The sequence below is a fragment of the Rhipicephalus microplus genome, chromosome X, assembly GCF_043290135.1.
Source record: "Rhipicephalus microplus isolate Deutch F79 chromosome X, USDA_Rmic, whole genome shotgun sequence".
Taxonomy (NCBI): domain Eukaryota; kingdom Metazoa; phylum Arthropoda; class Arachnida; order Ixodida; family Ixodidae; genus Rhipicephalus; species Rhipicephalus microplus.
In genome coordinates, this window is record NC_134710.1 from 504,244,948 (window position 1) to 504,266,532 (window position 21,585).

Consider the following 21,585-nt stretch of genomic DNA (forward strand, 5'->3'; position numbering starts at 1 on the left):
AAGGTCAAAATCACAGGCCATAGCAAATAGCGTCCATTGGATAATGTCGTCCTGTATCTTTGCAAATAACAGCTTTAATAACCAGTTAGAAAGCATATAGGTCTTCCTAGCTGAAGTTCCTGATCTCTCTGTGGACTCAGGTGCAATATTTTAGGCTTCAGAGCCAGCGGCTAGCTGAAGCTTTCAGAGAGGACAAGGAGCTAGGCAGCGATAAGATAAATATCTCGATCAGCAAGACCAGACTGCTCAAATCACTACAGTGATAGAGCGTGCCTTGCTTTGTCGCCGAGGAGAAATTGGCTCATACAACATGCTACTCGATGGGGTTAGTGGCACGCATTTCTTTTATTCCAGAGACGATACTTGCCCGAGAGCCAGATTTGTTGTTTGTGGTTCCGTGGATTTTGGGTGTGGTGTGCGTTCATATCGCTGTCTCATTACTTCCCGATATTTGCTCATAACATAGAGCAGCTTCCTGTAATAATTACTGTATGAAGGTGTATGACTCGTCAATCAAAAGTAGCGCTTAGCTTGAGAATTTTACCATGAAAGAAATTTCTTGTTTGACTGGTAGTAACACATTAATGTCTTAATTAATACTTAGTAAAAAAAGTGGAAGTTCCTTTCATTTTTGTAAAAAAAAAAGACCGAACAGCAGTACACTGAATCGGCGGAAATTTCAAAAAATCAGTAGATCTATTAGTGAATTGTGGCCCCTAGAATATACTGCCAGGGACCATAATTCAATCAGCAGTCGTATTAGCACTACTGCTACGGCTTCTGATTTGTATTTAATACTGTGGTACAGCGTGCCCATGATCATGCCAAATTCAATGTGTGCAGGCGCCATAGCAAAACGCGTTACGAGAAGGTTGGTCAAATAGCACGGTTGTCAAATAGTAACACTTCAAGGCACCTTAGACAGCATTATGGTTGGAACGGTTGGAATAAGAAACTGTCTGTTTATTTTTAAACTAAAACATACTTTAAAAAAATTATGGCCGTGTGACGTCGCTGTCACTGTAAAGTACCAGACCTTAACTTCACTATTTAAAGGAAAAAAAAAAGATAACTCTAGTTTGTGGTTCACTAAGTATTCCGGCTAGGTGGCGTCAGCCACCGCCCGATCTAAAGGGTACAGCCATATCAATCCATCCATCCATCGGCCGCCGCTGCGCCATCAACATCAACTGCAACGAGGAGGCACGTGCGTAGCGGGGCCATGAATTTTTGAGCGAGTGCATGTGCCGCGGCTGGCTTAAAAACGATTCTTTGTCTTGCGCCGCTGTCGCCCCATGCAATCGAAGTGCCTCGTTACATACGGCGACAGAAATGTCGCCGTCGCTTTCGACGAGCCGTGGACGGGGCGGGATTTAATTGAACACTTGAAAGGGTTGGACATGTTCTCAGAAGTTGACGCCTCTGCCATAGGCTTGACGGTGAGTCCTTCCTTTCTATATATTTCTACAGTCGTCGTGCTGCAGTGGTTGCCACAGCGTTTGTCATCGATTACTGTAGCTTTGTGTTGCATCTTTTTGCTTCGTCCATTCTATAGAAAAACCCGACAGCGCTAAGTTACATGTTATTGCTAAATTTCGCCCAATTTAAGCCTCGATGACAATCATTGCTGCACCGAATTTACCCCTCACTTCTTTAATCGTAGAAAACGTGGAAGGTATTTTTGTTGAGTAGGGAATCCTACTTCGAGATCGCGCTAGGTGTCGATTCCAGTAGTGTTCGGCATCTAGCGAGGCTGCACGTGTATGTGTAGCCGACGCTGGCAGTAGTCAAATTTATTTAGTGTGTTTATTAAATACAGTTAAATGTTGCGCTTTTCACTTGCTGTGGCGGGAATTCGGGACATGTAAATAGCACGAATGCTTGTGGCAACAGCAGGTCTTTGTTGGCCAACATTGCAACCATGACACTTCCAAATTTTTTATCCGTGTGTTATGTAGTGCCCTTCTGAGTTCTGGCATTCTTATTTTTCCAGCGTTTCGACGAAGACTTCGACGTTTTTGTCGACATTACAGAAGTGGACGTGATCGAAAATAAATCGAGAATAAAAGTCCGACTGACCAGCCAAGTCCGGTGAGTAGTTTTGCATCTTTAGCAATACACTTACAAGCTGCTTGTTGCACACTGCTTTGAGAAAAACGGTGGCTAAAGTTTTCATTTAAAACAGACCTCTCAATTGGATAAGCCTCTTAGCTTGGTAGTTGTAACAAAAAAAGGGTGAGGTGGTTTTTCATAACAGCTTGACAAAATGCAGTTTCTGTGTTGCTATTACAGGATAGCAGATGTTCTGGAAGAGTCTGCACAGCCGTCACAGCCAGCACGGACCGGTGCATACTGCCTCCCAGATGTACCACCAGACATTGCCTGGATGGTAAAATGCCACCAGCCAGGGCAGTACTTCGTAGGTCGCTCTCGAGTACTACAGTGGCTTCACCATGACTTGTACTTATACGACATGTGAGTAATATTTACGTAGATACTGTGCAATATCCTGTTTGAAAGTGCTTTGAAACTTTTCTTCACATTCATCTTTTACCCGCTCTCGTGGGTTAAAAAAAAAGGGGGGGGGGACATCCATGGTGAATAAACAAAAAAAATTGCAGAAAAAGCACTCAAATGCTAGAAAAAATATCTGACATGTCATAGTGCCATCTGTGCAGCTGAAGGAAGCTTCAATGAAGCATGACCCCTTGGTGACAAACCATGGAGTAGTCACAATGCCCACTTGTTTCCTCCCGTGATTAAATATATATTGTTTTTGTTTACATCATTGTGGTCACTATCTTCAAGGTACCAGCTGGTTGGAATGCTGCATAAAGTCTCGCTCAAATGCAAGGAGTAGAAAACAGTGGCATCAAAGTAGTGCCAGTGCCCCCTCCATATCTGTACTGACATTCTTTAATGAGCTAAAAGATCATGGTTTCAGCCTGCTTGTGGTAGCCAGCACAGAAAACTGTGATGACTCTTGAAAACTTTGTATAAGACCCAACAACAGGTATACGAACAATATAGATGCTTCTATGATGCCTTTCAATGCCTGTTGCATTGTTGGTACAGTCGACTCTTGTTAATACGAAGTTCCCGAGAACCGCAAAAAACTTCGAATTAAACGAACTTCCAATTAGGCAGAAATCACAAAAACATGGCATCTTTATTAGGTTCAAAGCCGGCAGTTCTTTACGAAAAGTAGTCGGTCATCTTCGTCTGCTTCTGTTTGCCGAATCTAGCAGTGGAAAGCAGGTTTTGGAAGGCGTAGATGTGCCCAAGTGCTTCTTTAGCGTTGTTCTCCCAAGTGAAAAACCGCTGCGCGAGAGCGAGGCCCGCAGCTACATCGGCAGCCTTCGGTTGTGGCTTGCTTTCAATGTCATCTTCGTCGTCGCTTTGATGAACGCTTTCGTGGGGCCGAACAATCTGCACAATCTCGCTGTCCGTCAGTGCACCGCACGTTTTGACTGTGCTGTCCACGGCGACATAATCTTCAAAGCAGGGGTCACCGAGGACGACGTCAAAGCTGCTGTCACCGAGAGCGGCGTCAACAATGCTGTCGTCAAGCTCGCTTCGCATTTCCACCGGCGGACAAGAAGCCTCTCCCGAAGAATTTGCCACGAAACCACAGGCCCTGAAGCAGTTGGCGATGGTCTCATTCTTCACGCAGCCCCACGCTCGCGCTAGCATGTGGATGGCACTAATTAAACTCGCCTCGTATTGCGAGGACTTATCCATGCACAGAATCATGCGCTCGATGAGATGCTTCCTGTACAGGACATTCACATTTTTGATTATGCCCTGGTCCATGGGCTGCAACACAGATGTCATGTTTGCGGGCAAGTACGCAAGATGGATGGCACTCAAGGCTGGTACGTCCATGTGGGCACTGCATTGGTCGACAAGGAACAACACCTTGCAGTTCGATGATGCGAACTTCCGATCCAGTTTCCTTATCCAGTCCCTGAAAATGTCGGACGTCATCCACGTCTTTCTGTTAGAAGCATAGTCGACAGGAAGGGTCCTGACGCCTTTAAAGCACCTAGGCTTAGCGGCCTTCCCGATCACAAGAAGGCGACATCGTTCAGTGCCAGTCATGTTTGCGGCAATCATAACAGACACCCTTTCCTTACTACGTTTATCGCCAGCACAGTCGTCGTCTTTAAACGTCAGTCTTGTCTGGTAGCAACCGATAAAAAAGCACAGTCTCGTCTGCGATAAAGATGTCTTCCGGCTGATACTCCTCAAGGTACCCGCGAAGATTCTCTGCTTTCCATGCTGCAAATGTTTCCTGGTCGACTGACGCCTTCTCTCCACACACGCTCTTGAAAATCGGGTCATGGCGCTGTTTGAAGCGCGTCAGTCATCCGTCCGATGCAGCGAAGTCGTTGATGTCCAACATTAACGCAAGAGATGAGGCTTTCGCTGGAATGACCTCACCACTGAGAGGAAGTTTGTTGTTGCGTGCCTCTCTGATCCAAATCAGCAGCGCCTTCTCCAAATCCGGGTAGGCGCCGGTGCGCATTCGCTTCCGTGACATTTTAAACTTGTAATTTGCAAAAGCATCCATTATTGATTGCTTGTTTTTTATAAAATTCGAGAGCATGTTAGGCTTAATGCCGTACTTCCGTGCAATGTCTTGCTTGGCAAGGCCTCCCTGCTCTACTTCTTTCAGGACTTCTTTCATCGCCAGATCAAGTGTTCGGTACGAGCCGCGTTTTGCCATTATTCAACGTCGTGGCCAGCCGAACACGAGGAAATAACTTGCGACGCGCAGCTGACACAGTCAACGAAACACAAGCAGAGACGAGAGAACAAGACTGACAGTGAAAGGGATAGCTCGACGTTCGACACGCCGGTGCTGACTGAACAATCTTGCCGCTTCATGCACTGTGGCCCTGCGCACAACGACGATGTCCACAACAGTGCGCTGCGGACAGCTACGATGGTGACGACAGCAGTGCGGTAGTTGTTCTGGCACTTGAAAAATTGCGCATTTTATTGAAACTAACGGTTGCCTCGAGGCTCTAGATTAAAAAATAACTTCTATTTAACCAATCTTGTGGGCTTTCAACTTCGAATTATTGAGCATTTTTTTCTATGGTGTTGCATACAAAACTGACGGGAACACCTCTTGACTTCTAATTAACCGAAAATTCCAATTAAGCGACTTCGAATTATCGGGAGTCAACTGTACATACACTGGATTTCTACTTATCTGAAAATGCCCCGCCATGGTGGTCTAGTGGCTAAGGTACTCGGCTGCTGACCCGCAGGTCGCAGGATGGAATTCCGGCTGCGGCGGCTGCATTTTCGATGGAAGCGAAAATGCAGGAGGCTCGTGTACTCAGATTTCGGTGCACGTTAAGAACCCCAGGTGGTCGAAATTTCGGGAACCCTTTACTACAGCGTATCTCATAATCATATGGTGATTTTGGGACGTTAAACGTCAGATATCAATCAATTACTTATCCAAAAATGCCTTTCTGATGTTTTGTTCTAGCCATACTTTCTGCAGTTATTACCCACAAAGAAACTTGGCTAAAGGCAACCTATTTTCTAGAAATGCAATGCCATTGCAATTGTAACTGTTGCGATTTTTATTCTTTGCATATCAAAGGGGCTCTTGCCCTCATACTCTTCTTTATCGATCTCTCGATAAAGCTTTGGTCTGCTAGTGAGTAACTTACATTCTTGCTTTTGTAAATATTTTTTCCTGCTAGGTACCCTGGGAAATTGTACACAGAGGCAGCACGGGCTTTGATCACCAGATTTCCTAACTTGGCTGATGTAGCGGGGACTGGCTATGTGAGTTCACATATTATTGCAGAATTGATTGCACTGAAAAGCTTGTCTAATAAATGCCTGCTTTTAAGGACCAACAGTGAAGCGAAATCAGTCATTGACAATAAAAAGATAGCTTCTGCAAGAATTTCAGAATTGAACATGGCTCCTCCTGTTCTATAAGCCATTATTCTAAATTGGGACAGGCAGTTACACATGATTAGCCGATGCAACATTCAATAGTGAAATGCTGCTCGCCCTCAAGGTCCCTGTGTGATGATAAATCTGCAGGCTTAACTTTGCTTCTGATTGGAATCATTGCATTTTCATTAAAAAAGTAAAAATTAAAAAATAGCAACGGCACTTTATTACATGAATACGTATTCATGATGTGAGGAAAGGTAATGTTAGAAAGCTGCACTGCCTTCACACCATCAAGTGAGTCTACCAAGAAGTCAGAATCCACTACGTTTTCGGTCATTAAATACCTCCATGAAACTAAGGGAGAGCTTCATATGTGACGATGCATTATCACTAAGAGCATTGTTCGCAGTCCAAAAATGCTTGTGCGCTGCAAGACAGCATGTAAAGTGCATGTGCTGCACCATTCCTTTTTCTAGTTAGCTGAGTCGTGGTGCAGCAGGTGATGTTGAACATGTGTTGTGAGCCTGCAGGTCATTCCGTTTACAAAGGGAACAACCAAGCAGTGTCATTCGGTTTAGTGAGTAATGAGGAGCAGTGTAAGGAACGCCAACATGCCAAACAACATGGCTGTGGTGATTTCGCTTAGGTGTTGTGAGCTTTGTCTTGTTTTTCTTCCATCTTAATCTTTAAAAGGTGGTGTCCCTTCAACAAAAAAGTTGAGGTGCATGGAACAGCTTAGTTTTCCTCTTTTGGTCGCTAAATGAAGGTGCTCTATAGCAGCTATCTTGCATCAGTGCTTCGTTTTTGATCTCCTGATATGGTGCCGTTCATGTCTTCACAGAAGAGAGAACACCTGCTATAGGGAAAAAAGTCCCGCAATATGCTAAAACAATAATTTGTGCTTGCTTATGGGTGATGGGGTGCAACAGCCCATATGTGTGCCTGTGGCACCACAAGGGCTTAGTGTGTATGCACTGTGTTTTTCAGTGAGCACTAAAAAGTAGAACATATTCAAACTGTGCTCACCGCACCACAGTGGCTGCTTTTCATTTAGTGGTGAAGTGCAGAAAGAAAAAAGGAACATCCCAGTACTAAGAACAACTTCTTGCTGGGCGAGTTGGTGCATGTCTGTGGTTTGTAATGTTGCACATACAATCGAACAAACACAGGAAGTAAAAAAGCGTAAACGGAAAGAGCGCAAACTATCAACTGGCTTTATTCCTTTGGTTGCTGTAAATATATGCACATTTAGCACATGTCCCAAAAAAATTTGAAAGAAGGTTTGTTTACATAGACGTATGTATATGTAAGGCATATCGACATGAGGCGTGTATTGGCCCATAATCGCAATGGCAACGTATTGCTGCGTCTCTTGCAGCACACATAGAGGAACTCTGAGTGCTGAAGAGAAAAAGGTAAGCCGTAAACTTTGCCCCTTGTTTTTTTTTTTTTTTTCCCCAAGCTGATGGTTTTTTTAGCATGAGCTCCGGCTACTGCTCTCGAAAATACGTGTTTGCATTCTCCTTTCTATGCAAGTAAGACGTGCAATAGCATTTGTATTCGTGTTCCCATAAATTGTTGCATGCCAAAGCAAGGCAGTTTTTGCAATGTTTCCGCTAGCAGCTGTTTACCAAGTTAAGGCGACTCATACACTTATGCAGAAGCCACCTTCATGCAACGAACTTTATCACAGCTAATTGTGTGTGCCTACGTTTCATTGCATGTGCTGAGCACATCGCATGCTTGAAAAATGTACGCAGTCATGCGCAAGTCATCCCACTAACCGATGGCATGCACTTGCTTCTAATTGAGCATGTGCCGTTACCCAAACATAATAAACAAAACACATCAACGAAATATAGGCACACGCAATTAGCTGTGATGAAGTTAATTGCATAAAGGTGACTTCAGCGTGTAACATAAGCTTCTCCGTCACTTGGTAAATGGTTGCTAGCGAGAACATTACAAAAACTGCCTTACCTTGGCACGCAACAATTTTCGGGAACACGAATGCAAATGCTATGGCTCGTCTTACTTGCATAGAAAGGAGAATGCAAACACGTATTTTCGAGAGCAGTAGCCGGAGCTCATGCTAAAAAAACCATCAGCTTGGGGAAAAAAAAAAAAAAAACAAGGGGCAAAGTTTACGGCTTACCTTTTTCTCTTCAGCACTCAGAGTTCCTCTATGTGTGCTGCAAGAGACGCAGCAATACGTTGCCATTGCGATTATGGGCCAATACACGCCTCTCGTCGATACGTCTACGTAAACACACGTGAGCCTGTGTGTACTGCGCCATGTGGAGCCTCTAACATAGCTGCTATGCACACAACGGCGGACAGATGGCAGCGATTTTGCATAAGGCCTATACTCGCACATAGTACTTCAAAGCACCAGCATTTGCACGCCAGCTCAATATTTATTGATCAGAGGTGTGAGCTATCGAAAAGTCAACAGGCAGTGGGGATTCCTAGAAATTTTCGATAAAAATATTTCACGTGAGTCATCTCTTTCAATAAAAATATTCTCACCGAGTTGCGATCGCTAATATTTCATATTTCAAGGAACGAGATCGAAAGGTGTCAAGTAAGGCACAGAGCACACGAGATATTAGTGGTAAACAGCATTGACACAAAGTTCAAGGAAGTCAATTGCATGCAAATGGACTCACTGGCTCACTGAGACTGATAAACAGCGCTAGTCTGAGTTTTGGTGTCTCTGAGTCCGAGCGAGTCCCAAGGGCAAAATATATTTCATGAGTGAGCGTATGTGAGCTCTTCATCTTTGCCGACCTATGTGTGTGCCATTTCACATGCTAGATGGTGTTAGTTGCATCCGGCGGCTTGTCGTTCTCTTAGCTCTTTCAAACTGAAGGTGCAACTAGCTGACAATAAGCACACTACTTATGTGTTGTGAACTGCAGCAATCAATGGACTGTGGTATGAATAATTGGCCACCAGAAAGCTATTGCAAAAAAAAAAATAACTGCACTTCAAAATTGTTGTCACAGCCCTTTTAAGGGACGTGGCAATGAAAATTATCTTTATTTATGAGGCCAAAGGGATGAAATTCGGCATGCAGATGTCATTTGTTGTGCTGATATCATAACTGGAATCGGTTTTGAGCTATCTAATGTACCTCTTGAGTTACAACACTTGATAGACTCTCATTGTCATCCCAATATTAATTAGCTAATTAGACATAAGCTTGTCAAAATTTTTGCATAAGGATATTCACAAGGCTTCATTTTGTGCCATAATGCTATTGGTTTATTTTTAATATTTAAATAAGCACACAAATTTTTTTAATGTCCCAGACATATTGTCTTACCAACAACTTTTATAAAAAGCCAATTAGAAAAGTCCGTATGATGTGTACACAAATATGGACAGCTTTACCGCACTCACCCATGTTTGAGAATCTAAGTGCAAAAAACGGAATGGCTATAGCTTAATTTGTTGTGAAATGGCATAGGGATGACTGACAGCAACTGCTCAAAAAATTGAAAGCTGAGAAAATGGAGCCCAAAGATTTTGGAGCTAGAAGTTGATAGAATGGAACTCTGAAGGAAACTGGCTTTATTTTTCATTGGAGAAATGCATCTTTGTGGCTATCTAGAGCTCCAATTTGTCCTCTTTATGATGCCAATATGGTGGCACTGTGCCAAGGGAGAGCTTCAAATTTGCATCTTGCTATGCCCAATTTTCACATAGCTTTTTTTGACGACATCCCACTAGTGAAATGCTTGTTTCTCAACTTTTACTGCTTATTTGGGTCTAAAATCACACTATGATGTGACACATGGTCTCAGGATTGCAGAAAAGAATAATTGAAAAACTGAACATTTTGACCAAATTACGATTCCCATTGCCACGTCTCCCCTTAAATATGCTCTAACACAATAATCATGTTCTGGCATAAGCTATTTGAAAATATTTTGTGCACTAGAATCCGATTTCAGAGCAGACATAGTGTTGGAAGTTATAATTATGCGCCTAAAATACCCCCGAGACCAAATTTTGAAACTCAGGTGCATGTGTGCGATAGTCCTGCATGCGTGAGCACTTCTTAGTGATTATTAGCGAGAAATGTTGCCGTTAAAATATTTTAATTTAATTTCAAAGTAAGCAAGAGTGCGCATCTGAGTTTGCATCAACTCGCAACATCACCACTAATATGACAGAGACAGAGCTCCATGTGATGTTTCGAAAGAAAAGCGAGTATTGTCAACATCACAAGATGTCATGCAGTGCCCGCGTGCACAATACACCAACTGAAATCTGGCAAGGACTATTTTTTGTCACCTCCCCACGCTGTCTTGTCACGCTGCTCTCAATGTGGTAGTTGTTGCTTCGGCCAGGATTGCTCTTTTTATTTTTCTGGGGGGAAGGGGGCACATATTTAGCACTGGCATCGTTTCATTGTTTATCACACATGGGGCCCAGTTTTTATAACTGAGAACAACACCATGGCTTAAATGCACATTATCTCGCACTCTCTCTTTCTCGGACACTGGTTGCTTGTTGGTATTTAGGGGAGCATTTTGAACTGACATAAAATTGTTCTAATTCAGTGATGCTAGCATTATTTATACAATGCATTTGAGCATTAATGATTCAATTTTGGGATGTCCAGACACAAAGCTACAAACTGCAGAAATGAAGGAAAGAAGTGTAAACTTAAGGGCTCATTTTTTTTGTAAACAGATTATTCCAAGAACTAACAGACAACAACGCCAAGGAAAGTATAGGGAATGCTATCAGAAGTAACTGTAATGTAAATGTTAATAAAAGTGAACGAAAAAATAACTTGCCACCGGCACGGATCGAAGAGTGTTCCACACTCATTGTAGTGGCAATGGGCAACACTGACTGACCCTCCCACGTTTAAATACACATATAGTATACCCATAAGGTGGATGGGGGGATGACCACCACTGTGGCTCAGTGGTAGAGCATCGGACGCATTATTCAAAGGCCTTTGGGCCGGTACCTGCCAGTGGCAAGGTATCTTTTCGTCCACTTTTCTTTTGTCACATTTACATTACAATTACTTTTAATACCATCATCTATACTTTTCTTGGCATCATCACCATCTATTCTCATTATTAATCACTTAAACTGCAGTAATGAAGTTACAAGCAGAACATTCAGTGTAGTTTCCCTTTAAGCTCAATAAGTACCCTTGTGGGGTCAGAAAAAATAAAAACAAAAGCAGAACAGAAGTGCCGGGGAGGTAAATTTCTTTTTTCATATTTTCTGTTATAAGTTATTGATTAGAGCAATGTTTATTTTCAAAAGAAAAGGGATGAATCAATAACAACTTTCCGAAATACTTTTATTATGTGATCTCACTCAACCAAACTGTGATGACAGCTGCTGCAGTGGCACTCATTCCTTGTACTTGTTGCCAGTCATACTTTTGTGTGTGAGGCGATCCATGATCACATGATTGCAGTTACCTATTTAAATAACATATTTAGTAACTCTCTCGTGCTTTACAGGATTCATGGCGAGAAGCTCTAAGATTTAAAGCCAAATATGAAAGGAAGAAAATGAAGGCATTAACAAAGGAGAACACAGAAAGAATTCCGCGGAAGAAGAAGCCTACAGAGGACGAGTGCACTGCTCCTCGGCGCACTGAGAGGCCTAGTGTACGTATTTCAAATTTTGCACAGCCCTGCAGACATCAGGTTTGTCTTTGCCATCTGGCCAACAAAATTTATCTGTGCTTTCAGGCAGCTGTCTTGGCTGACGCAGAAGATGCCGAGACCATTGCTGGTCACGTTTTGGCAATGACGAAAGAAGTTGCAAAGGCCAGGCCCGACATGGCCTATATTGAGGACTGTATGAGCAGAACTTTGCCAAGCAGAAGGGAGTGGGTGTCCCAAGACAGCCCATCTGTTGATGACATCATTAAGAAGTACCCTGCTCTTTTAATCGGCTCCATCGTAAGTTTTTCAGTGTGCATTCATGAATCGAAAGTGGCTAAAAAGTGCCCAGGGAAATAGCATGCTCTGCTGTTTCGGCCACATCCATCCATTCTTGAGATGTTTGTTTTGCAATTATTTGTTGTACAGTTGTTCTAAGTATTTTATTAGTTCATCAAGCTTTTCAAAATTTTTATTCTGCAGTTTATTTGATATAAACTATTGAAATGTTATTTACTGACTGTTTGAATTGTTCACTTTATGCTAACATGATGCATATGTACAATGGCTTGAACAAGAATGCAGTAAAACCCTAATGTACATTTTTGATTAAAGTGTAAAAAGTACACCTAAGATGTGAAAAAACAGGAAAAATGAAAATAATTTAGCATTGCTGAGCTGTATGGTTTATTTCATTGCTTACACTTATTGCTTTTACTGTTGCGTGGTTCTGTCCAACACACAACCCGAGAGTCTGCTTGTTTAGGGAATATCAGGGAAGCTCGAAACACAGAAATCGCTTGTTGTGACGTCAAGATGGGGCAGAAAGGGGATACAACATCCTTTCTACTACTGATAGCATGAAGCGAGTGAAAGCAGTGTTTGAGTAATATTTCAGTTCATCAAAGAAGCAATGGAGAGTGCCTCTGAACTTGACGCAATATAGAAGTCGCACAAAGAGAATATAAAAGACGAAGCAACAACTGCAAACCTTTGGCAGATAGCAGAGCAACTCTTGGATTTGTAATCTAGAGTTGCCAGTTCTGCTTATAACAGGAGGATTCGGGCTTCTTTTTCTGCCGATTTGTTTGGAGAATTTTTCAGTCGCCTGTCGCGTTTTAGTTTGGGGTAATTTGCATTTCCAGCAAATATAGTTATTTTAGTTGTCACGTTCCAGAATCCACATTTGTCATTTACTAATAACATTTTTGTTGACTGAAACGTGAATGCATAGGCGTTTACAGGGTTCCCCATAAAGGGGGCCAAAGGTTCGTTGCAGTGGCCCTCAACCCTACTAAGTCTACGTATGGGGAAGATTTTTTGCTCCCCCTTCCCTTAGGTGACTAGGTGAGCTAGGCTGGCCCCTGTGACCCGCTTTCCATGTGCAGGCCTATGGTTATGTGTTCAAACATATGTTGAGGGAAACTCAAGTAAACGTCAAATATATGTCGGGGGAAAATTATAAATAACGTTCATCATGCCATGGCAACATAATGGAAACCATGCTAAGAAGTATCTATGTGCTTTTGTTGATAGTCTTGTATATTGATTCAAGAAATCGTGGAATCACTAGGATTATGCCAAATAGGCCAATTTAGTGCTTCAGCACTAATTTGTGAATGCAAGATGAACTTACTGGTACATTAGTGACAGTAAAAGGGTCAAATAAAACTTGCAACATTGCCTGGTGCATTTACTCATGACAATCAGTCAGTTGTTCGAGTGCCTGGTGTAATACCGTAGAAAGTCTAGTGCTACGGCAGCCAAAGTGATCACTACTTCACGATACCTTTGCGAGATTGTCGCCTTATTTGCCAATGTTTGGTAGCTACAACATATCACTGTTGGCATTGTTTTGTGTCATTGTGGTTTGTAGGAGATGGCCGAATGCCCTGCAATAGTGACTTTGAAAGCAGTTGTCTAAAAAAATGGCTCCTGTGCCAGCTCATCTTAAAGCTATTCTCTAGTACATGCATTGCCACACTCAGCCACAATCTAGTTGACAAATGGAAATTCAAATTAAACTGTGGAAGGTTAGAGTGGCATCATCCACAGAAACATGGTAAATTTATGCTATTTTATTGGCATTATGTGATTCATTTTGAGGCTGTAAAAGAACAACTAAAGTGCATGCAGCACACCCATTCAGGGGAAAGCGAATGTGTGCCAAAATTGGCAAGGTGCATGCTTTGATAATTTATGTTAATTTGGCTTGCTGTACAGAGCAGCATAAAGTATTTTTGAAGGTTTTGCAGTAAGTCTGCAGTTGTCCTTGCTTATATTAAAATTTTATAGTATACTTGTTTTATGACACAACTGGTGGTGCGTCACTGATGTACATCCCTTTGTCTCTGCACTTTTGGCTATAGTCACTCATATTACATCATAGCGACAAGCTACTAACATCTAGATTTTCAATAGCTATATTGACCAAGCGGCAGGAATGAGTAATCTGTTTGCTAAACAGCTTATTTCGTCACTTGCTGCTTCAATGCATCGAATTCCTTGGCAGGACTTACGAAGATTATGTCCTGCTATGTACTTTACTTGTGAAACTGGCAGATAGTAACCTCCGCATTTTATTTCAAAATTGCCCTTTTGTGCTTGGTAGGAGTAGGTCGAACCTTTTTATAAAAGACACTGATTTAAAATAGAAATTGGTATAAGAGACAGCAGTGTGTCTACATTGAAATAGGTGTTGATAAGAAAATGCATAAGTGATACCCATGCTTATAAGAAACACCGCATAAAAAGACAAGAGTTGCTCCTCAGTACAAATTTCTTATAAAGGGGTTCAACTGTATTTGAAAGTGGCTTTGTTTGCCTTTTTGAAAAATTAACAAAAAGCTGGTATTAAGAAGACCGGCAGAAAGAAAGAAAATTTAGACAGTAACAAGGTTAGTTGAGCACACTAATAACAAATGTCTGGTATGTTCCAAGGAACCATAAATATACTCAGCTCAAATGCATTCGCTAGCAGTTTATCTCACATCCATAGCACCATGGTGCTGTGGATGGCACTGCAAATCCAAAACTTAGAAAGTATGTCCCATTTCAGAAAACTGTTGCAAGGTATGAAAATGATGCTTCAAAGCCTTTTTCATAACCTGGTGCACAGTCTCATTTCCTAATATTTTTTAACTGCACACGTATCTGAGCACTTCTGCAACTCCTTAAAAGGGAAAGATATTATGCATTTGTAGCACGAAGCTCAACCGAAATCCTCGTGTATCTTTTAGGATGAAAGCTTTGTTCTGTCCATGGAAATGTTGAGGAATCCATGAAAGTTTTTTTGTAGCTTGGTGCTACAAATGTGTGGTTGTCCATTTTTGTTTTTGTAACAGTAACCGTCTTGCCACATTGCAAGAGCCCATAAAACTGATTAACATCATCTTCAGCATTTTTATTCATATTACTGTAATCGTGAACCTGACTACACGTTTTGCAGTGCTGTGACCTTGTGCAATGTTGTACCGCAGATGCAAGTAAGTCTATAGGGTTTACCGTCATTAAAATGCCTTATGAAAATTTTATAGGTGCAGCTGGAATTCAGGTTGCTTACCAAAGTGCCCATAATGGAGAAACTGGAAGAATTCTTGGGGCCTGCTTCAGGAAAAATAGTAAAAATAGCCAGACAGAAACGTCACATGCAAAAGTTTCTGGAAGACCTCGATGCTGTTCTTGTCGATGCCTCTGAAGATGCATCCGAGGGTAATTTCAAACATTTCTACGCTAACATTACCACCTTTCTTTGTATCTAGCTTCCAGTAGCGCCATTCTTCCGATTTTACGTCAAGCAAATTGGGTGCTGTAAAATTGAATGTATTAGGCAAGATTTGTTTGCACAGTTCTACATTGGTTGACTCAGAGCATGCGTTCGATTAGTCTATCACTATATGCACTTGTTTTGAAAATGCAATGTCACACTCCTAGAAACTGGCATTAAGTGCCAACGACGTGATTACAGGTAGCTATTACAGAGATAAATTTATTTCAAGAGCTCATGTACAGAAGCAATAAAAATTGCTTAAATATCTCAGCTGCTGAAGATCTTAAACTGCCTCTATTTGTGCAATACATTCACCACTGCTTGAACTTCTCAGCTAAAGCTAGGTTGAAATACAGTTCATTCTGTGCTCAAACCAATAAAATAAAATTTAAGAAAATAAGTTTTGTTCAATGATGGAACCAAAACTGAAGCACAGATGAGCACAAGCAAAAGACCAGAATGTTGGAAACAAAGATTACAGAAGAGGCAAAGTTCTGTATTTGTTGTGTGCCATGTGCGTTTAATTGCAAGCACAGCCTGCACGCCCACACAACGAAGTTGGTTGGTGGTCGATATAATGATGCTCACTTATTCTTGACGAAGTAGGGCAGTGACGCTCTTCCGTGTTTTAGTATCGCGGCTGAATGTGGGTGAATTTCATTTCTTCTCAAATATTACTAGAGGTCGGTTTTTGAAAATTTCTAAACTGCAATGGGATTTTTGCATGAATGAATTCAATACTCCCATTTCACAAAATGCCTACCTCCACTAATAAAAAAAGGTAATTTAACATTCTTACATACAGTTCAAAGTGATTTCTTTAGTCTTTTTAAAGGGGTCGTAGCAGGCAAGATGGGTGCCACTGTGTTTTCCAATACTTTTCTTGAGTTTTCAATTTATTTCTGTGCATTCTACATTTGGCAATGGCAAGGATTAAAATTCGTGCCAAAATTTTTTTCACATCTGAAAGCACGAAGATGTAAACTGCATCTTCTAAAGGTACGATAAAAATTTTGTTATATTATGTCTTGCAGTGCTATCCCCAATGGGAATTAGGTTCTGCTGCTTAAACACCATAGCAATACACAAACTAGTTGTGTAGTAATGTAGATGTAAGTAAGCACGTCTACTCCTTCTCACTTCACATTAGGTATCCAGCTGGTCTGTGGTGCACGTGACTGTGAATTTCGCTTGGCTGGGTGACCCTGCATACTTCCTAAGTTTGAGTGTAGTTACCATGACTACCCCATAAAAGATAGTCAGTCATGTACACCATTACAGCCTCTATGTTTCTAGTGAGTTGCTAAAATGGCAGTTTGAATCCAGCTTGTAGCTTTTGCATTTAAGTACTTTTTGAAACAGTGCAACTCACGGTTTTTTCAGAGGTGATGCTCACTGCTGCTATTTGTGTCCTTCCGGCAATGGTGAAGGAAAGAATGGATGCTTTCATCTGCAAATTTGTGAGTATAATTCATAGTTTGTATATTACTTTCCCTGTGAACTGCAGTTGTGAAGTTGCCATCTGTGATAAATGTTTGCTATATCTTTTGCAAGTGAATTGTTGAAAAGCCTTTCAACCAGCCATGTCCAAGACGACTTTCACGTACCATTTATGCATAGGTTACCCAGTACAGTAGAAGCCCGCCATAATGTAGCCCGCTCGGAGGCTACATCACTGTCAGCCACTCTTTGCATTGTTTTTATAGGATTCAATGAATCGGTATCTCCACTGTTTGAAATGCCATGAACTGGCACTCCAAGCTGACCAGAGTGGGCACGTTGATTTTTTATGCAGCCCGAACTGGCTTAAGGATGCATTCAGTGATGTGATGTTGTGTATCGCGAGCCATGATATGGTTTTTATTCGTGTCACCATAAGCATAGATCTTAGAACCTGTGTAATGCTATGTAAGCACGGCATCTGTGCCACCGTCGTCATCCCCAGCCTATTTTTGTGTCTTCTGCAGAATGAAGACCGCTCTAAAATTATCTCCAATTTACCCTTTCTTGAGCAAGCCGATTCAGTTTCATCCCTGTGAGCTCCCTAATTCTGTCGCTCTAGGTGATTCCCTGCCTTCTCGGCTTTTCCTCTTTTTTTTTTTGCATTCATTCTGCTTCTCTTGCCCCCAGTTGTTTGTTTTACTCTTTGTATGGCCGCACCAAGTTTATTTCTTTCAACCTGCAGTACCCGACTGTCTCACCCAATCTGGTGTTTTCTAATAGCTTAATGTTTTACCAACCATTTCCTGTTTCATGGTATGGTACATGGTCCTTAAAGGGATACTGAACAAATTTTTGGCCACCAAGATATTCAATCAAATTGGAAGTGGGGTCCTCAAAGTGATCGGGACAACCTTCATTCCAGGCAGAAACTACAGGGAAATAATGAATTTAATGCGTTTTTAACAAACTACTACCGCATCCAGCAGCCACGCCGTTCACTACAGGAGGTGATGTTTCGTGACGTCATACCCACCCGAGATGGGCACACTAACAATGCGGGCCCTCTACTCGCTCATCTCCCCCTGCGGTTCCTAGAACCGGTATGAACAGCAGCGGTTGCAAACAGTTCTCCCCGCCGAGGCCAAGTAGCTAGGCAAAGCATCAGTGCTTTTGGGAAAGAGTGAGAGAAGAGGACAGGAACTCGTGCGCCCTGCATGTTTCTCGGCGAATGTGATGGCATGGTTTCCACTCGCACACAGACGCCACGGGTTGACAATTCATGAAAAATACAGGCAACTGTTCAAAAATATGGGAAATCAACTGTTTATCAGAACAGTCACATCTTCTGATTATAATCACGAATTTTAGTCAGTTTTCCAATTTTTGTTCAGTATTTCTCTAATATTTATTAAGTTTCCCTGTTAGGCTCTAAGCCCAGATTACTTGTTGATCTGGTGGTACGTAGAGGTTTGCATACTTTTCATTTGAGGAACAGTGGCTGATTCCCTGTCATGATTTGAGAATGCATGCTTTATGCACTTCTGCCCATTTTTAATTTTGATTAATTTTTTTTCATAAATAGGCTCCCCTTATAGGTTTACATACGCTTGTGCAGACTCCAGGGTAGGCAGCCAATAATGAACTCTTTTTTTCTTTACTATTAGCTTTGTTGATGGCATATTCCTTTTTAGGCATAATTTTGTAGTTCTTGATATATATAGTCAATCTTTTTTTTCAATTCACTGCCATGTGTTAGCTCACATAGTTCTAAAGTGTTTTTTGTGCAAGGTTTTTGCAAATTAAGGGCACCTAGGCCAGAAACTGCATGGTCTTATCGCACTCAGTTTACTTGTGGGTTGTTTCTGTTGTCATGCTAGCATGCCATGCCTGCTCAATTTTTTTATGCCTTCAATGGAATCTCTTACAATAACATTTTCATCGATAATGCAGTTCTAAATGGAGTTCTAATGCAGTTCGATAATGCAGTTCTAAAAGACAATCTAAATATGATTGTATGTGCCAGTACCCCTATATATAGCCAAACAAATTGGAGTCATGTAGCTTTGTTATATTTTGCGTAACTGATTGCCAAATTCGAAAAAAGCAGCAGAGCAAGTAAGCGTGGCACCCCACCTCTCCGTCATTATTAATTTACTGTGCTTCGAACAATTTTTTTTACAGCAAAACCAATTGCGGATCTCTTCTTTCCACTGATCAAACAACAATATAAAATTCTGAAAAAAATTTAAGAGGTCGACCAGCCATGGTTTGTTCAATCTTACGTGGAATCACACCTTTTTCTTTTTTTTTTTTCAGAACGAATTATTGGGTTGTGTGTAAACAAGACCAGTCACTAAACTGTGGATAAGCCTGTAGCCTTAGTGCGAATGCTTTATGAATTATTAAGAATGTTCCTTCTAGTTTGGAAGCATGCTTTGCAAATTAATTTCAGTTTCATTTATTTGTCAGTGTGCCGTAAAACATTACGTTTTATCTGTTCCTACATAAAGGAGCTGTTGTAATAATGAAGCAACAAGTTTTTTGTTGAAGTGTGCTTTTTTATTTTTGTAGGACCCCACAAAGACGCACTACGTGCCCACAGTCACATTCATGGGAAATGTGTTGACATCTGATGCATTTGCTGTGAGGCTGGAGGACATCGAAATTGCAGAGAAGAGCCTCTTGGCAGCAATTTCCACCCAGATGGCACTATACTGGGCTACCAATATAGTTTTTGATAAAAAAGCTCAACGAACGTTTGACGTTCTATCCCGCGCTCTTAAAGTGAAGAGTGGCCTACGGCCAACACCACTAGTCAGCGTAACACTGACCACCCTGAGCCATTAATGAATAAAGTTTTTTGAACGAATAGATGTGGATTTCTTATCTCTCCTGGAGCCTCTGTGCCAGACATGGCGCAACCTAATGAAAATCATGTTCTTGAAAACTTTTTTTCATTTGCCGCTGGGAGAGCTTGACGGCTGGTTTCTTAAAGAGCACTCGCACAAGTAATGAACTACATTGAGAGACATCGATCATGAGCAACTGCATGCGACTCTGATGAGGAACGTTGTGAAAGAGTAACCATCGCTCTCATTGGCGTGGAATATCCATTCTTCCCTGCGGGACTAATGGGAAAGAGTAACAATTGCTCCAATTAAGAGCACTCAGAGAGAGCAAGTGTTACTCCTGTGAGAGTATTCACAGAGCATATTACTCCTTGTAAAGAATAACCATCGCTCCCCGGGGAGTATTGATAAAGACTATCTGTTACTCCATCAGGGGCATACGGAAGGACTAAGCGTCACTCCCATAGGAGCATTGACAGAGAGTATCCATTGCTCCTTCTAAAGAGTAACCATCACTCCCCTGGGAGTATTGAAAAGGACTATCTGTTCCTCCATTGGAAAGAGTGTCACTCCCATAGGAGCATTGACCAAGAGCATCCGTTCCTCCTTGAGGAGTTTAGGAAGGGAGCAATGGATGCTCTCATGCGGTGTAATTGCAAAGAGAACTGTTGCTCCCCTGAGAGTATTAAAGAAGACTATCTGTTCCTCCTTTCAGGAGTATTGGGAAAGAGTAACCGTCACTCCTGTGGGAGTATCAAATAAGACTATCCGTTACACCTTTGAGGAGTATTGAGCAAGAGTAACCATTGCTCCCATGGGAGTAGTGACAGAGCATCAGTTGCTCCAGTCAGTTACTCTCTGAAAGAGCAACTGAAATTGGGGAGTAACGGTTCCTCCCGTCGCAGTTACTCCCGAAATGGTGCAATGGGTGTGGCAAGTCAGTTACTCCTCTAAAGGAGTAACCTCGACCCCCCTTTTCCTCCTTTACTTTTTAGAGTGTACTGTAGAGCTTTGCGTCGGCGACACGCACCGAACGTGAAACCGCACTACGTCTGTCGTAGAAGCAGTAGGAGGCTGTCGTCTGCTAGAACAAAAACAAAACAAAGACCTGCGAAAATATTCATAAGTTGTAACTTGTTTTTTGAATAACCGTTTATCAATTTTAAAGTTATTTTGCCAGATAACATACATTTTTTTTTCATTTTATAGCAGCGACAGATGTTTTTTTTTTATTTTCCTCACACAGATATCCAAGCCAAATCCATTCACAGCTATAGTCACATGTTGTTTGTCTTTGTCTCCGTGGGCATGCTCTCTCATGTGTTCGCGCTGCTACACACGAGAGCACGAAATGTTAAATTTACGCAAGGAAGCGCCGTTCCTCGTTCGTGTGATGTGCTAAGATTGCGCCCTATTCCCGCGGTTGTTCGAGTGCGGATCAAGTGCGAGTCGTCCAAGGAATCGGCGGGTTGGGCGGGCGCTCGAAGGACTCCGAGGGGACGGCTGACGCCTGTGGTTGCTTCCCTCAGGACAGTGTGAAAGAAACTAAAGGTAAGGGGGAAACTTTTTTCTGTAGACTAAGTATGCCACTCAGTGCAAGTGTGTGTTGCTGCACTCGAACGAGGAGTCGTGAAACGGCAACCTCACGCGCTCTTGCGAGTGCGGTTGCCGATTCGCTTTGACAACGCTAACGCTAGCAGCGCCATGGCGCATCGGCGCGGCCTTACTGGAGCTAATTCGAGACAACTGCGGCAACATGCATGTGTATGGTGATCGATTTTTTCATATGTGCAATGTAGTGAGGAAGACGCACACGGCGCTTGCTACGTTGTTGATTAAACGAAGCCTGCAGTGCCATTTGATGGAAAGCAGCATTTTGTTTACGTTCGCGGGCGATACAATTTGTAACTTGGCTCGATTCACCTAGCCAACCGCCTAAGTGGGT

The 21,585-nt window shown here is 42.1% G+C and overlaps 1 protein-coding gene across 2 annotated transcripts; it reads left to right on the forward strand.

The window, feature by feature from the left end:
- Positions 1-1,159: 1,159 nt before the first annotated feature.
- Positions 1,160-19,660, forward strand: LOC142776756 (uncharacterized). Of its 2 annotated transcripts, XM_075881055.1 has the most exons (9): positions 1,161-1,439; positions 1,994-2,091; positions 2,293-2,475; positions 5,727-5,811; positions 11,433-11,582; positions 11,667-11,879; positions 15,116-15,290; positions 16,732-16,808; positions 19,363-19,660. In XM_075881055.1, exons 1-9 carry the CDS (start codon positions 1,296-1,298, stop codon positions 19,636-19,638), a joined length of 1,401 nt encoding a protein of 466 aa, XP_075737170.1. In that variant the 5' UTR covers positions 1,161-1,295; the 3' UTR covers positions 19,639-19,660. The 2 variants fall into 2 exon arrangements, with proteins under 2 accessions (XP_075737169.1, XP_075737170.1); XM_075881054.1 differs by having other exon boundaries at positions 1,160-1,439; positions 11,433-11,879.
- The last annotated feature ends 1,925 nt before the right edge of the window (positions 19,661-21,585 follow it).

Coding starts and splice junctions, on each gene's coding strand:
- LOC142776756 (XM_075881054.1), top strand. CDS start 1,296: ATGCAATCGAAGTGCCTCGTTACATACGGCGACAGAAATGTCGCCGTC. Junction 2,092..2,292: donor CGACTGACCAGCCAAGTCCG/GTGAGTAGTTTT, acceptor TTGCTATTACAG/GATAGCAGATGTTCTGGAAG. Junction 2,476..5,726: donor GACTTGTACTTATACGACAT/GTGAGTAATATT, acceptor TTTTCCTGCTAG/GTACCCTGGGAAATTGTACA.